The sequence below is a fragment of the Rana temporaria genome, chromosome 3 (genome assembly GCF_905171775.1).
Source record: "Rana temporaria chromosome 3, aRanTem1.1, whole genome shotgun sequence".
Classification (NCBI taxonomy): Eukaryota; Metazoa; Chordata; class Amphibia; order Anura; family Ranidae; genus Rana; species Rana temporaria.
Genome location: NC_053491.1, coordinates 372,366,058 through 372,383,197, shown reverse-complemented (window position 1 = coordinate 372,383,197; position 17,140 = coordinate 372,366,058). Strand labels below are relative to the sequence as shown.

General features: G+C 42.0%; 1 protein-coding gene across 18 annotated transcripts in view; it reads right to left on the bottom strand.

Annotated features, from left to right (window-relative positions):
- EPS8 (epidermal growth factor receptor pathway substrate 8) overlaps window positions 1-17,140 on the bottom strand; it is a 134,276-nt gene that overhangs the window by 11,541 nt on the left and 105,595 nt on the right. For 15 of the 18 annotated variants that reach the window (XM_040345508.1, XM_040345506.1, XM_040345509.1 and 12 more), the window contains 6 exons: window positions 14,976-15,124; window positions 11,994-12,177; window positions 11,123-11,157; window positions 4,690-4,789; window positions 4,162-4,305; window positions 1,628-1,663 (listed from right to left, as the gene is read on the bottom strand). In XM_040345508.1, coding sequence (XP_040201442.1) covers window positions 1,628-1,663; window positions 4,162-4,305; window positions 4,690-4,789; window positions 11,123-11,157; window positions 11,994-12,177; window positions 14,976-15,124 — 648 coding nt within the window. The remainder of the gene's footprint in view (window positions 1-1,627; window positions 1,664-4,161; window positions 4,306-4,689; window positions 4,790-11,122; window positions 11,158-11,993; window positions 12,178-14,975; window positions 15,125-17,140) is intronic. The other 3 variants (XM_040345515.1, XM_040345517.1, XM_040345519.1) reach the window with 2 other exon arrangements.

Here is a 17,140-nt window from a genome sequence, read left to right as displayed (position 1 = left end):
GCCAGGCAAGGTGCATTTCTGATCTGTTAAAGTGGAACTTCACTTTCTCAATCAACATTGACTACTTTTAATCCTTATGTTGCTAGCATTAGTAAATAGATCGAAAAGTATATTATATTTGCTTATTTTATATATTTTTTATTTATTTCTTCAGTTACTTCCAGGTTTTTCAGGCATAGGCAAATTATGTCAGAAAATATTCGAATAAACCTCATGGAGTGGGATTATGTAGGCAACACACAAAAAAGCTTCAAAATATATAAAAAATTATATCAATTTATTACAAAAATAGAAATACTATACACATACAAAAATATATAAAAAAATCACATAAATATACAATGTACAAATCATAAACGATGTAAATACTGTCCGGCATACAGTACCATTACCAAGATGCAGGAGGTAAGTTGTAGCTGAAAGCTTTCAGCTACAACTTACCTCCCAAATCTTGGTGATGGTACCGTATGCCGGACAGTATTTACATCGTTTATGATTTGTACATTGTATATTTATGTGATTTTTTGATATATTTTTGTATGTGTATAGTATTTCTATTTTTGTAATAAATCGATATAATTTTTTATATATTTTGAAGCTTTTTTGTGTGTTGCCTACATAATCCCACTCCATGAGGTTTATTCGAATATTTTCAAGTATTATGGGATGATGGCAACTACATGCCATCATATATGAGTTGGTCTTTTTTCAGGCAAATTATGTCATAGATCCCAGATGCTTTCAAGAGGGGAGGGGTTTTCTCAGCTAAGCACACCCTCCTGCCTGCATGCATAAGCTAAGGGCAGATGGATTCCAGGAAGTAAATGCTACATGAATCATCTGCCCTTACTCAAGGTGCTAGATGTTTTTTAAGTGATTTCTCAGCAAAATAAAAGCATAGAGACGTGGATGGATAAGTGAGTTGGCTTTGAGTATTAAAAAGGAATTAAATAATGTTTTTGGGTTGTGGTACTCAGATGCAGTGTAGTTCCGCTTTAACAGCAATTTTCCTTTGAATAAAATCCTTAAAAAAATGCACGTAAATTAAAAAACACTAAAGATGTACGTGTGGCGAATGTACTCATACTGATTGTTTTGGGCTGCCTCATACTTAAGCCCAGTGATATTTATGAGATGTGACAATGCATGACATGAAGGGATTTCTGTCCAAAAAACAATAAAACCATGGAAATTATTAATTAGATTGTGAACAAGGCCAACTGACTGGGAATAAAGCATCCCATAAAAAAGGATAATCTTAACTTCATATACTAGACACACAGATATGGTACTTTAGATCACCATTAAAATTTGGAGTCAATGACTCAACGATGTCTACAATTTTGTTTTTGGGTTACACAGCGAAAATCCTGCCTGTGCTTGTTGCTCTGCCGGTTTGGTGCAGTCTTGGAAATAACTGAACTTGCAGTTGATGAGATGGAGGTGGAATATCAGTAGGCGATATAATACATTTACTCATTAATAGGAAGACCTTAATATTTCTGCTGATGATCACACTTTGGCGTGTATGTATTAGGAAAATAGAACAGCATCAAACCAACCAAATGGATTTATACAAAGAGTGGAAGGGAACGCAGATCTGACAAACCATGCTGGAGAGACCCACCTTGAAGATTTCAAACTCCTTCTTTGGCATCAAAAGCTTTTGGTGGAGCATGTCAATACACAAAATAATTGTATGAAATGCAAAGTTATTACTAGTTACATCCAATCCAGAACTGTGCTTTGTGATCTACTGTCTATAAGCAATCTACCAGGACCCAGTGCACTCCTTTGATCTAAGTAATGATCTTAAAGGTAAAGGTAAAGGTTTGTTTTTTATTTTCTAAATAGGTTCCTTTAAGCTAGTGCATTGTTGGTTCACTTACCTTTTCCTTCCATTTCCCTTCAAAATGTTTTTTTTTTCTTTGTCTGAATTTTTCACTTCCTGTTTCTCCTCAGTAAACTTGCCACCATCATCCAAGATGTTCTGGCTGGGGGTTAGTCAGCCAGAACAGCTTACTGAGGAGGAACATGAAGTGGGAAATTCAAACAAAGAAAGAAAACATTTAGAAGGGAAATTGAAGGAAAAGGTTAGTGAACCAACAATGCACTAGCTTAAAGGAAACAGAAAAAAACAAATAAGGGCATATATTGGTGCAGAGCACACTAGTAATAACTCACAAGCATTGTGTACCCAATGTGGGCGGTGTATCTCTAGTCGTGAAGGACTGCATATAACCAAAAAAACATCCAGACGAAGCTAAGTGAATCTTTTAGCGAAACGCATTGACGTCATCACCGTCACGTGACGTCCTTTCCCTAGTGCATCCCGGAAGCAAGCCCTTGTCAGGATATGGGAAACTGAAGGGACCAGATACCTACACTTGATAGCGGATCGTCTGCTATCTATCCGGAGGGATAGCTCCAGCGCCAGCTTTGTATTTACAGTGGTTTCTTTCACTATCACAGGAGATCCAAATTACCAGATGAACACATGGATTGTATGGACACTACATGGAAAATGATCGGCAGATGCCTTTATATATAGGCTCCCCAAGACGGGCATCGTATGCTTGATAACAAGCCATACATTATACTGCAGTAACCAGTTTCCATTACCCTATGTATTGTATATCTATACAAACTAGGTTTATTATCCGGATCCCTATAAGAACGTGATATTATTAAGAATATCCTCACCTGCTATTTCCACCACCACCAAGTGCATGATCAAACCTTCACCGATTTCATTTATTGTGGTTTTCTACTCCAACGTTTTTCATAGCTATACCTCAGACCTCTCAGTTTTCAAAACAATTCATGGTTGAACTCTGATGATATCATCCTTGTAGCTCACCTTACATTCTTCGGTTGGATTAGTGAACTTGCTGGGGACCCCTTTCCCACATTTAGGTCTCTTTGCAGGACCATTGGTTTCTTCCCCCCCCCTTCCCTTCCCTTCCCACCTGCATACCCCCACATTGGCTTAAAGTGGTTGTAAACCCACTATTTTGACTTTTACCTACAGGTAAGCCTATAATAAGGCTTACCTGTAGGTAAGGAGAATATCTCCTAAACCTGTACGGTTTAGGAGATATTCCCCTCGCAATGCGGGCGGCGCATGCGCAGGGGGAAATCCACGGCGATAGGACCGGCATCCGTGGGACCCTGCCGATTTTAAATCGCACGCGCGGGAGTGACGTCATCGCCGGTCCAGCCAATCACAGCGCTGGACATCCTGCTCGGCGTGGACCAGGTAAGTGGTGTTCACCTCGTTCCGAGGTAAGTATTTCATAATCGGCTAGTATGCAGTGCATACTAGCCGATTATGCCTTTTGCCTTGCAGGTTTAAAAAAAAAAAAAAAAAAAGTTTATGTGGTTTACAACCGCTTTAAGCTTCCAGGGACCTGTATGTGGATGTCCATGTCTTACTACATGATTTATTGAGAAATATATACGACCTCTTGTCGTGACATGCCCATCCACATACAGACCTCTGGCGTCCGGACGATTGTCTTTCATTGTTTTTATGTTGTTTGTTTTGTCCTGTGCTTTGTATTATATTAGTGGCCACATGTGGAGATTGTCTTACATGTTCACATCTCCATATGTTTAGTGTCAAATCTTTAGCAATTTTTACTCTCTTCAATTTAAAGGGTCTTTTTTGATACATAATTTTTTATTTATCAATAAATTTATACTATTTTTCATCTTCTCAGTTATTTATTTGGTGTCACTCATTTGGTCCTCTGGTCCCCACACCCCTTTTTTTGGTTACTAGCTTAAAGGAACCTATTTAGAAAATAAAAAATGAACCTTTACAACCCTTTTAAGCATTGCTCAATGATCTACTACAAAAGGAGCAGTATACAGAGACCTGCTACATGTGGGGAATACTACCGGGTCTATGATCCAGTGCAATGTTTACGAGATCAGTGATTTTCTATTTCCAGAGATCCAGTACTGGCTGCTATCAGTGTGCAGCTAGCTGGGGAAGGACAAAAGACAGCAGGGCAGGAAGGGAGACATATAGGGAGAAGAACTGATGGCATAAACTGATGGCATAAACACCCTAAAAGCTGCCACCATTATGTAAAGATATGATGTACAAAGTACAACAGCTAGCACAAGTTTTGATGGAGAGTGACAGTTCTTTACCTGGATCGTTTGGCTGTAGAGTGGGTCTGAACGGGCCATAGATGACTCTTCAGCCTTCATCATTCCCAGGATGTTGTTTGGCACAAAACCAGAAGAACCACTGGAATTACGGACCTTCCACCATTGCTTCTTACTATCGATGATCTTCAAAAGACAGAGCCCAGGAGTAGAGTAACTGCCTAGATATAGAGCACAAGCAACTGCCGAGACAGAGAGGGAAAGCACAAGCAACTGCATAGAGAGAGGGGGCATAAGCAACTGAAAAGAGAGAGAGAGAGACAGATAGAAACTGCGGAGAAAGAAAACAAATGGCTACAGGAAAGATTTACCTTTTAAACCAAAACGAAAAATTCTACAAATAGCAAGCTTCCAAATGATAATATTCCCTCACCCATCCCCTGCCCCCCCCCCCCCCCCAATTCTTCACCCACAAATAAAATATCCCACCCAGCTTTCTGTCCTGCTTGGTTCTCGAGAGCTCCACAGAAAAAATATTCCATACAGATTTTTATCCTGCGCAGTTTTTACCTCCACAGTGTCATCTTTCATCACGGAGAGCTCGTTTAGGTTCCTGGCTACAAAGTCATACTTGCATACGGCATATTTTGGGGGATTTGCCTCCTGATTTCTGTGCGGGTAGAAAATTGGGATGTAAATTGTATAATAAGCAGAAGTCAGACTGATAAAAACACATCCATAAATACATAGTAGAGGAAATAACTGTCAGACTAACTACTACATGCTGCCAGCCTGAGAAGTCTCACTCTTCCTGTTACAGCATCAATATTGCAGAAAAGAGAATGAGATTCCGCTCTATGCAGCTAGCAGAGTGAGACACTATGACTAGATAAAAAGCCAGGATCCTCAGTATAGAGACTTTGCTCATGAAAAATATTCCACACTGGTGGGTGAAACAAACAGGAGGACTAAAAGTCCTGTACACACGACCGGGAATCCCGTCGGGAAAAAAAACATTGGTATTCCCGACGGGATTCCTGGCAGGCCTAACTTGAAAAGCCGTGTATACACACGGCCACACAAAATCCCACCGTTCTTTTGAATAGCAAGAACGCAGTGACATCATCGACTACGACGAGCCGGTGTCTCGTCACATTCTATGCCGTCGCCGCCATCTTGCTACACCCCACACTAACCTTGTATGCTACCGCGCATGCGTTGAAGTGTTATCGAACATGCACGTTTTTTTACCTATACAGACGACCGGTTTTCTCGGCAGGAAACACTCTGCCGGGAGACCCGACGAGAAAATAGAGAGCAGGGTTCTCCATTTTCCCGTCGGGATTCCTGTCTGTTTTCCTGGCAGGAAAACTGCTAGGGAGCATACACACGACCGGGATTCCTGGCCAAAAGCTCTCCTGGCAGACTTCCTGCTACCGGGAAAACCGGTCGTGTGTACGAGGCTGAAGGGCAGGCAGGTGTAAGCAGTTTAAATTTATTGGACGTCAATGATAAGTTGAAGGAGGGTAATCATGAGTAGTAGTATAATTCATTCAGTGGATATACATACAGCAATTACAATTTGCCACTTAATAATACAAATCACATAATACAAGTGATCATTAAGTCAGGTAAAACATATAGTTTGGCATAAAAACACGGCATATAATAGCTCTATGCATTTCGTGGATTTATCCACTCTTCAGGAGCATGCACATGGAAAATGAATGCTGTAGTATAGTAATAATAATATCTGTATAATCTGACCCTGTCATGGAAAGCAGTTTAAAATAAGATAATTAGAGGTTATATTTACCTAGGGAAAAAGTACTTACATTGTCTGTATCTATGCAGCAGCAGTGTGCCAATGTGAATCGGAGAGCCCCTAGGGGAATCACTGGCGGGAGTAGAGGTGGTTATGGCGGACCAGGACTCAACCAGGATGATTTCCAAGGAAGGAAATTCCAAAGGATACAAATGGTCATGAATGCCAGTGATACCCTTAGGGGCTCTCTTATTCATGTTGGCGCACTGCTGCTGCATAGATACAGACAATGTAAGTACTGTTGAGAGTGTTTTTTTTTTCCTGGGTAAATATTACCTCTAATTATCTTATTTTAATCTCCTTCCCGTGACAGGGTCAGACCTTACAGATATTCTTGTTATTACTACTATACTACAGCATTACTTTTTCCACGTGCATGCTCCTGAAGAGTGGATGAATCCACGAAATGCATAGAGCTATTATATGTCGTGTTTTTATGCCAAACTATATGTTTTACCTGACTTAATGATCACTTGTATTATGTGATTTGTATTACTAAGTGGCAAATTGTAATTGCTGTATGTATATCCACTGAATTAATGATATTGGTTTTCTATGTCTACACATGATTACCCTCATGCAACTTATCATTGATTTCCAATAAATGTAAACTGCTTACACCTGCCTGCTTCATTCAAAGACCCAACCCTTAGTCCTCCTGTTTCTTTCAAATAGATAGGGATGGAGGCAATTGACCCTACCCGGTCACCGCCTCATTTAAAGTCCCAACGTTTTATTTTTCTTCACACTGATGGGTGACGCCGCATGACAACATCCACTCATAAAAATAAGTCAATTTTGGGGCTGTTTGGGCCTTAATATATACAGTATATAGACATACTTACCAGAGTCCTATACTGTTTTCAGCGTGTGATATCACAGGGAGAACAATGAGGGCATTCTGTGTCAGGCTGCTATCAATGTGAATTATGAAAGGCCACTCCCCTGTTACGGTTACGCCCTTGATGGCCCATATGCCACACTATGGTGGGCTTCCACATTTTTATCCACAGCAGTGCCACAAGGCATCATTCAGTGTCTTCTGTGCGAACCCCACCCAGAACACATACCCAGAAGGTTGGGGGGAGTCATGACTCTGCATTCAGCTATTGGTAACTAGGGGGGTCTTCTAGAAAAAAATAAAAAGTGACAGCTCACCCATAAAATGATTTTAGTGGTCCCAGGTGGCAGATCTGGTCTTCCTACAACTAGTACATAAATACCACAGTGTTCCTGTACTCCAGATAGGTTTGTAAAAGCACTTTTTAATGAATGTACCAAATACATACACTACTTACCTGCTTCAGACTACAGCCCTCAAGGACAACTGCTGCTTTGCACCATCAAAACGCTCATATACAGACTAAGCAGAAAACCATCAGGAAATTAGTCAACCGATCCCCAAGAAACACCTTAACCCAATTGGGTTGATTTACTAAACGCAAATAGACTGTGCAGTTGTGAGTGCAATTAGTCTAGAGCTTAGTAAATGAGGTGAAGTTTTGCAGGACATTTTTTTTTTTAAATAAAGCATTTTTGCTTGCACATAATTGGGTGATAGAAGTCATCAGAGCTTCCCCTCATTTACTGAGCTCCGGAGCAATTGCACTTGCAAAGTGCACCGTCTATTTGTCTTTAGTAAATCAACCCCAATGTGTAAAGATTTGGGGAAAATCAAGGTCATGTTGTACTGTTTCTACAGGGATCCTTACACAATGGGTTTTAGATATGATTGGTAACCCAAAAAGATTTCTATATATGGAGAGATCGATCCTAAAAAGTTACACTGGTGCCTTTAGCTAAAGCTGTGCTTGTTCACATGTGCGTCAATACCCTGTGTTTATTTGGAATTTATTCAGCACTTTTAAAGCCTCATATCCGCCCTTCAATTTCTGCCATCAATATTACAATGGCACCACAGAGCACTGTTCACACAGGAACGATAGTGTAGCATTGCCCTAAAAATTAAGTAGCATTTTCATTAAGCAGCTTTCATGAGGCAAGATTGTCGGCTGTCTCCATTGATTCAAATGGTAATGCTCTGTAACCGCACCTTAACTGCACCTAGAGCAGAGGTGTCAAACTCAATTTGCTTGCGGGCCACATCAGCATTATGGTTGCCCTCAAAGGGCCGGTTGTATCCGCACCCACCCCCCTTACATCAGATGTCAAGAGCCCCACACCATCAGAAGTCGAGCATCCCCCTCACTATCCCTTACATCAGTGCACCCACTTGCTTTGTGCGGCTGCCAGGAGGGCTGGACAGAGAAGTGCAGGATCTGGTGGAGGAGTCCTGTACTCTATGCTGCTGACTTCTGTTCTGAGGCAGGCAGGAGGAAAGTGTGAGGGCCACATGAAATGACCTGGAGGGCCGGATTCGGCCCGTGGGCCTGGTGTTTGACACCTGTGACCTAGAGCATTTATGGCATATTAGTAAAGAATTTATGAAATGTCACTGGAGGAGAATCAATGGAGATTCCTGTATCTCAGAATGCACTGGGAAATAATAGAGAACTAGAACAGAGTAGCTCCAGCCACTTTCTGTTTGTACAGAGCAGCAGTCTGGTAACATCATTTGCTTCTGTGTGCAAGCAAAAACATCAGGCCAGCCAGCAATACTGATAGTGCCAGGTAGGTAGGTAGGAGCAGAGGCATTGAGCATTATTGCCAGTGGTGAAGCTTTTTGTGTCCGCAAAGTTGTTCTGGACCAAGCCAAAAGTCAAAAAGATCAAAATATACAAGGATTCACTGCTATCACACCACAACCTAACCATGCAGATAATTTCCTTTACATCACTTCCCCTTTAAACGCTTCCCACTAGAAAACTACACCTTCATGGGCATTTATCAAGCATTCCTGAAGCTTTTCGAGCGCCAGATACACACACTGAAAACTCATCAAACACATTGTATATGTTATAATGAGCTTCATTCCCAATAATCAACACACATGTGAACGAGTCCTAGAGCATATTTTAAAGGAATCTTCCTGGAGCGCTGGATTATCGCAAAAAACACATTTATGTCCAGTCTGGATTGTGGATACTCTACTGTGGGCACCACTCAAGCTTCATAAAAATGCACCTTGTGGAATCTGCCTAATTATTGAGTTTCAAAGGCCCAATCATAACCTTATTCTGATAAGTATTCATCCCCCACAGCAGACAGCCTGATGTATTATCCATGTTTCCTCTGCCATTGAGCACAAAGTTAGTGGTCAGCATGCCAATAAAGCTCATTAAAGCGGAACTTCACTCTCTCAATCAACATGGACTATTTTTATTCTTATGCTGCTAGCATTAGTAAATACATAAGAAAGTGTTTTGTATTTACTTGTGGATTCCAAGAGGTAAATGCTACATGAATAATCTGCCCTTACTTAAGATGGCCACAGCCAGGAACACTAGTTGTTTTTTCAAAGTTATTTCTCAGCAAAATAAAGCATGAATGGATGGGTGAGTTTGCTTTAAATATTAAAAATGAATTAAATAATGTTTTTGGTTTGTGGTGCTCAGATGCAGTGAAGTTTCGCTTTAAGATTATGTTAGTGAAGCGTGGGCTGCTGCACGCCTGCCTGCATGCACTTTGTATATCATAGTGTGTAAAACTTCACAAATGAAACATTTACACAAACATGTCCTACAAGATTGCCATCCATCTGGTGGCTTTCTAGAGGGACTTAAGAATTAAACTGGGTGACCCCAATAAACGCCTTTCTTCAATAAACCACAGCTAGAATAATAGAAGATTACATGCCGTTATCAGGGTAATGGAGATTCCTTGTAAATTTTTGTGACTTCTGCCCCAAAATGGGGTGTTTCCCTTGTAGGGAGGGTAATGAAGGTAAATAAAAGATCTTGGAAAGAGAAAAGGCAACTGGATGGTTTAAGTATTGCAGCATGTGTTAATAAAAAGCCCAAGAAACCAATATCTGAAAATACTTTTATTGTAAATAATGTGGCATATTTATAATATAATATATTATATATATATATATATAAAAAGATGTTTATAGAAATATTGATTTGGACTGATTTTTGCAATTTTTACATTATGAAAATATACATATATCAGAGGCAATTACAGCTTAGAGATCAGAGAGTCCTTCTCATAAGCCACATGCTTCATGCAGAGAAAGAGTCATGTGGTTAATTAAGTGATCTATGAGGAGGGGAGTCACACTGATTGGTCAGGAATGATTGCCTGAATAGAGTTTAAGAAGCCGTAACAATTTCCCTTTAGGAGATGTCTAAGCACAAAGTGCGGTGTTATTAGTATGATGATTGATAAGGAAAGGCTCAGTTAATCATAAATTGATATATACAAAGGTGGGCAGGATTAGTAGGAGACATGCAGAATTAAATGGTGCCAATTAGAACACCGCAACATCGGAAGTTAATGACAGTTGTGGGGTTAACCCGTCTCCAATAGAACATTTGGTCTTCCGAAGGTGACAAGGTACAGCTATTTCACATATTCCAGCAGGGTGGGGGAGGCCGAGTTAGGAATTATAGAAATAAAGATTCCTGTGACAAGGAGAGAAGTAGACCAGTCAGTAGAAGAACAAACACATTCCCTGGCTTGAACCAAAGTTCAGGGAAAACATGAAAGTGCCTTTTGAAATTGTGGGGAATCGTCAGCTTGAGCAAACTACTATTAGGCTAAGTTTACACTTGCGGGAGACCTTACTGTCCCTCTGAACAGTGAAAAGATCACTTTGATAGGCAGCTGGAAGGCTATATGTCACCACCCCACTGCCTCTTTCAATCCTCAAAAGCCTGCACCACTGTGCCGCTCCATGTGCAGTGCTGAACTCATTCCCCCTTCAACTTATTGGGTCATGTTCAGTGGCGGTACTGCCTACTGGTCTACTGAGCGCAAAAGGGGTATACATTTTGCAGCGGCTGCAAAGTAAGACATTGCGGCAGCAGCAGCATGTGGACAATCCCTTCCAGCTGTCTTTGCAGCTGAAGGTGGCAGTCGGAGGTGGTTAAACCATGGCTCAACTGCCTATTTTTACAGAATTTTTCAACCAAAAGGTGTAAACGAGCCCTTATTGTAACAATAAATGATCAGATGTAGACAAGGCTACTGATGTAAAGCTGCCTATTTTCAGTAAGTCTAGAAAGAGATTAGCAAATTACTCAGATATTGTCTCTTTGTTCTCTATACACTCACCTGTCTGTGTTGGGCGAGTCCGGCACTCGGGAGAACTGCAAGATGAAATTAAAGACATTTACAGCTTGTGTCATCCCCATTGCCCATAAACTAAGTCAATGTACCCAACAAAAACACCCACATAGTGTACATAACATCAACACAGCTTGTAAACCATGTGTACCTAATGCACATAACCCCCACCTAGTAAATCCCACCAATACATTGTACACAACCCCAGCACACTGTGTATACCCCCACCCACACAATTTCAACTACCCCAAAGCACCCTGTATACCTAGAGCACTCAATGTTCCTAACCCCACTAACTATATGTACACCCTCATAGACCGTCTGTGAGGTGACAGAACATCCGGGGTGGGATGGAGTTACAGAGCCTAGTTCTGGTGCGACTTCCCAGGGAGGAGGACGACACTGAGCTCAGTGACTGGAACCTACCAGAAGAGACATACTGAGAAGATCAAGGGCTGCAGATCCCTGGCCAAGAGCTGGAGGATGAAGGATCGGGTGAGAGACACACTGGAGACACCACCGGTGAGAGGAGGGGATAATGGGGCGGGGGTGGAGTTTTACGAGAAACTGGGTGTAGGGAAGACCGGGGATACCTGAACGCATGTAATGTGGGCAGTGCAATATATAGGTGAAGCTTTGTATGGGTGTGACTTTAGTGTGGCCAGAAATACAGGTGGCCCCTATGATCTCCTGCTGCCTGGGGGCCCCATAAGTGGACAGCTCATCACCCATGGAGGTAAGGACAGCAGAGACTGGGGGGTGGGGAGGAAGTAAGGTGTTAGTTCTCCTTTTCATTATATCTAAAAAATGTTTTTTTAAGCAACAAAAAGGCCCAAAAACATTACATGAAAGTTGGTACCTCATTCTGTAAACTTCTGGCTTCCCGTTTCTGTTGGAGATCGGTCATATTTGGTATAGTGTTTGTCGGCTGGTTCAGTTCTAGCTCTTTAGGCATCCCAACAAAGCTCAACAATGGCGGTTCCCAGCCGTTCCTGAAACGTGGGATGTATGGAGGAATAAACTGATCTTTAGGCCACTCCATTCTGTGGATGGTAATCAGAAAAGTGAGGTGGATACCAGTATACTGTCAAATTATTGTGTGCATAAAATGAGTAAAAATAGGCAGAGCGTTAGAAACACATACACAAGGAGACATCAAGACATCAATTTAAAGGATCGTTCCCTTTACCTAACCAGGTGAACAGCCATCCAATACCCTGCAGGCTTAAATATAGCCAACAATTATACAGATCTTTTCTATACTACTAGGTAGCAGCACATCTAAAAATTTAGTAACCATAGCAGGGCTGTCGCCAATGACTTCATCTGGAAATACAGCACTATTGGTGCTTGTAACGGAGGGGACCGTGGGACCCAGAAGCTTTTAGAAAACATGAGATACTCCTGTTTCAGCTTTCCCAATGCCTCTTATGTGTAGATCACCCTGTGTCTCTAATAGGGGCACAGGGTGAATGAGAACCTCACCATGATTTGTGCTAGTCAGATTCAATGTGGTATACATTGTATATATTGTGTGTTGGCTGTTGTGCACTATAAGCTTGCTGTGATGGGGTGGGGTGTGATTGCATTATATTGTCTATTGTGGTAATTAAGTCTGCTACTGTGGTGATGTGGATTGTAGCTTGGTAGACAGTCTGGCTGCCTATTATGGGATGTTTAAGTGTCTTGCTAAGACTGTTTACTGAAGGAGAAGTTTGAACACACCTGACCTGTATCACCATTGTCATTGGACAATTTAACCCACCCTGTTTCCCAAGGGTGGGAGAGATGTGAGAAATGTGTTACCATGTGCTTGCAATAAAGATTCATTCCCTGTTTTGAACCTCAAACAGAGCTGTGTGTCTTGTTAATGGGGGGGGGGGGAGAATTCATAAGGGTCGTGTTCGCCGGATTGTGGAGTGTCGATAGCTGTCTTGGGTTCAGGAAAGGAATATCCTAAACTGCTTTAACTCCTGTCCCATTTGGGGTTCCGTTACAGTGCTTTATGATGACAAAGCACTAATTATAGACTGAGATGAAAGGACAGCTTTCTTCATAGCAAGATAGTGTAGATATGTTTTAGTTAGTTTGTTTGTTTGGTGATATTTGCAAATTTCCTCATATGTATCTCTTTTGTTTTTTTTCATAAAGGATGCATGTACAGAACAATACCTGCTGATCTGTCAGAAATTCAGTGCGCTCCTAATATTGTGTTGGCTAACATCACAGTGCCATTGCTGAAATCCCAAGCAGCATTGTCAGTTATACCTACTAGACTAAAGAATTCCCATCCTGGCCTACATGCACTGGCCCAGATTCAGGTAGTTTGGAGCAATATTTGCATGGGCAAAGAGCAAAGATTTTTCTCTGCGCCCACGCAAATATTTCGATTTGCCCAGCGATTCACGGAGCAGTAGCTCCGTAAATTGCGCGGGCGCTATGCTAATTAGCCCTGCGTAAGGGCGCCTAATGTAAATGATCCCGCCGGGGGCGGGAATCATTTAAATTAGCCGCGCTCCCGCGCCGAGCGAACAGCGCATGCTCCGTCGGGAAACTTTCCCGACGTGCATTGCGGCAAATGACGTCGCAAGGACGTCATTTGCTTCTAAGTGAACGTGAATGGCGTCCAGCGCCATTCACGAATCACTTACGTAAACGACGTAAAATTTAAATTTCACGAGCGGGAAGCGCAGCTATACTTTAGCATTGGCTGCCCCTGCTAATAGCAGGAGCAACCTTGCGCTAAAGTTGCTGTACGGAAACTCCGTACCTTGCGTGCCCAGGGCCTGCGCAACTTTTGTGAATTGGTGGTAGTATGCAATTTGCATACTATACGCCGATCACAATGGCCGCGCCCCCTAGCGGCCAACGCAAGAATGCAGCCTGAGATATGAAGGCATAAGGAGGCTTATGTCTGTCATATCTTAGGCTGCAGTCGGTGTAACGAGGTTCCTGAATCAGGAGCACTCGTTACACAGGAGCAAGTAAGCCCTTGCGCCGCGCAACCTATGGTTGCGCGGGCGCAAGTGCTTCTTGAATCTGGGCCATTGATTTTATTTTAAGCAAAACAATGCTGCTCCCTTGACTCCCCGAGAGCCTGCCCACTCACATCATTGTAGTGAAGGGCTCTTGAGAAATGCAATTCATGGGGTGTGCTTACATCAGTAGGAACTGACCTCCTAGTAACTCTCAGGTCAATTTGGGAAACCTGGTGATGATGTCACAGGGAGTAATAAATGTTGTTTCTTGCTACAGTAATGCAAGAAAAAAAAAATATTGGGACATAATCTAGATGGAGAGATGTGGGTTTTAAGGCAATTTGGGTCATACACTTTAATGCTCTTTGACCCTGAAAAAAAAGACATCTGATATTGTGTTTCAAATAATTAAACAGTGAAATATGCATTTACAGTGTACAATCAAATAATTTTGTCTTCATGGTTTGGGTCCAAGGACAAACACAAGAGAATAACTATGAGGTGACATAATTTGTGCAGAGGATGATTAATGGGTCTCTAGTTAAGGATAAAGTCTTATTCAGCAAATGAATTTAAGCAGTCTGAACCATTCCATTACTGTACATTTTGATGCAATATTTATTATCACAGATAGATACTGTGGGTGACAAATAGGAGACAAAATGGCACACACATTATAGTAGAAGTAGTGAATTCCTCTGCGATGAGGATCAACATCCTAAATCACAATTCCCTCTAGCTTTTGGGTAACCCCTGCTTATAGCACAAATTTCCAAAGCTCTCAGGTAATAACTGCCTACATTACAGTCTCCAGAATCTCTTAGGCAATACCTGTCTACATCATAGAGGAGACCCAGAATTACCTGGATTTATTCCAAGTTTCACCAAGTGACCACCACAGCTTCTTCTCTTCATCGTTCAGGATAAAACTAAGAAAATCAATGGCGTCCTTTATTAGGAGGGGACTAAGAACGGTTCTTGCAAGTTCGGGGCCACCTGTTGCTTCCACCATCTGCAAAATAATAAACACAGGGCAATTAGGTATCTGCAACAAACTAAATAGAGAACCCCCATTAGGACATCTGTCAAGCCCCAGATTATAGTGCCCATCAAGCAGATACCTTCAGATGGTGAAAGCTTTTGTCAGTGTCGAATGGACATACTTATGGGAAGTGCTGGGTTTGTTTGGTCTTAGTAATAGATTCATACGATGGGTCAAGTTCTAATACTCCACCCCAAGGGCCGTATACAAATTGGTGGCTCAGTTTCAGAATTTTTCCCACTATTTAGGAGAACACGGCAGGGATGACCCCTGGCCCCACTTATTTGCAATGGCCATCGAACCATTAGTTACAGCTATTCGGCAGTCTGCCAGGAAAACTGCCAAGAGAGCCCTTGGCCGGGAAAACCAGCCGTGTGTATGCCTCCTCGCAGTTTTCCCGATAGGAAAACTGCCGGGAATCCCGGCGGGAAAATAGAGAACCTGCTCTTTATTTTCCCGCCGGGATTCCCGACGGTTTTCCAATGGAGAAACACTGCGAGGGAGCATACACACCTCCCGGATTCCCGACCAAAGCTCTCCCCGCAGTTTTCCCAACGGGAAAACCTCTTGCGTGTACACAGGGAAAGTTACCAAGCAGGTTCTAGGTTTTCCCGTCAGGATTCTCAGCGGATTTTATACCTTGGGAATCCCGGTCATGTGTACAGGGCTTAGTACCATCTATGGGTTTAATAGAGATGCCCGGAGTGAAAAAAAAAAAAAAAACTTTTCCTACATACTTACCTTTAAAATCCATTACTTGGAGTACATCACAGAACACAGAGCAGGCTATAGTGATTACTATCTGGGTTATGCGCCACCTAGAGGTGAATTGACACTGGCAGATCAATCAAACAGGAAACCCTCCCCTATATTCCCCTCCTATACAGGAAGTACCTCTGTTTTTTAGCAAGCAATAAATTCCCAGAAAGTGGGGAGGGATCTCGGGGTCCTGTGATGTACTCCAAGAAATGCATTTTACAGGTAAGTATGTATCCCATTATCTTTATCGTACATCACAGGACACAGAGCAAGCTATAGTAATAATCATCTGGGATGTCCCAAAGCAATATACTTGAGGGGAGGGAGACAATTACAGAAACTGCAACCTGAGAAGGCCCTTTTTTTTCCTCCTGTAACATACTGTGGCCAAGGCGATATCCATCTGGTAAAACCCTGTGAATGTATGACCCAAAGACCATGTAGCGGCCTTGAAAACTTGAGCCCCTGACACCTGATTGAATGATTAACTGGTAGATCCAATGAGAAATAGTTAACTTGAATGCCGCCTGCCCTTCCCGGGCTCTTCTGGCAGCACAAACCAGGATTCCTGACCTGTGCCGACTAATAGTTGTCCTGTGGAGAGATTCTCCCACCTGAGCTGTGGATATCTGCAGCTCCTCCAGAGTTACCATGGGCCTCCTGGCTGCTTCTCTGATTAGTGCTCTCCTTGCCTGGCTTGTCAGTTTAGGTGGACGGACAGGTCTTGGTAGGTTTGCAGTTGTGCCTTTCCATTTTTGGATGATGGATTGAACAGTGCTTCGTGAGATGTTCAAAGCTTGTGATATTTTTTTATAACCCAACACTGCTTTAACCTTCTCCACAACTTTATCCCTGAGCAATCTGGTGCGTTCCTTGGCCTTCATGATGCTGTTTGTTCACTATAAGGAGATGGACAAAGCTACAAAAGGGTGGACAGTTATACATGTGTGCATGCAGGGAATGTTCTGGTTCGTATATTTAGTGTTATCGATGCTTTCACATGTCTTGTTTTTTTTTTAAAGTTGGTAGAGATATTATCTAACTAATGCTAATCTTAGACCCCGTGTACAGTCTTTACGTTTTGTTTAATAGCTTGTCTGCCTTAACCACAGCTACTACATGGTTGGAAGTCTACATGTATACTGTAATTGCATGTGAATATCTTGATGGTGTTCTTTTTTTTTCTCTCTCCCTTTTTTCACTCTTTGTTTTGTTATATAAATGCAA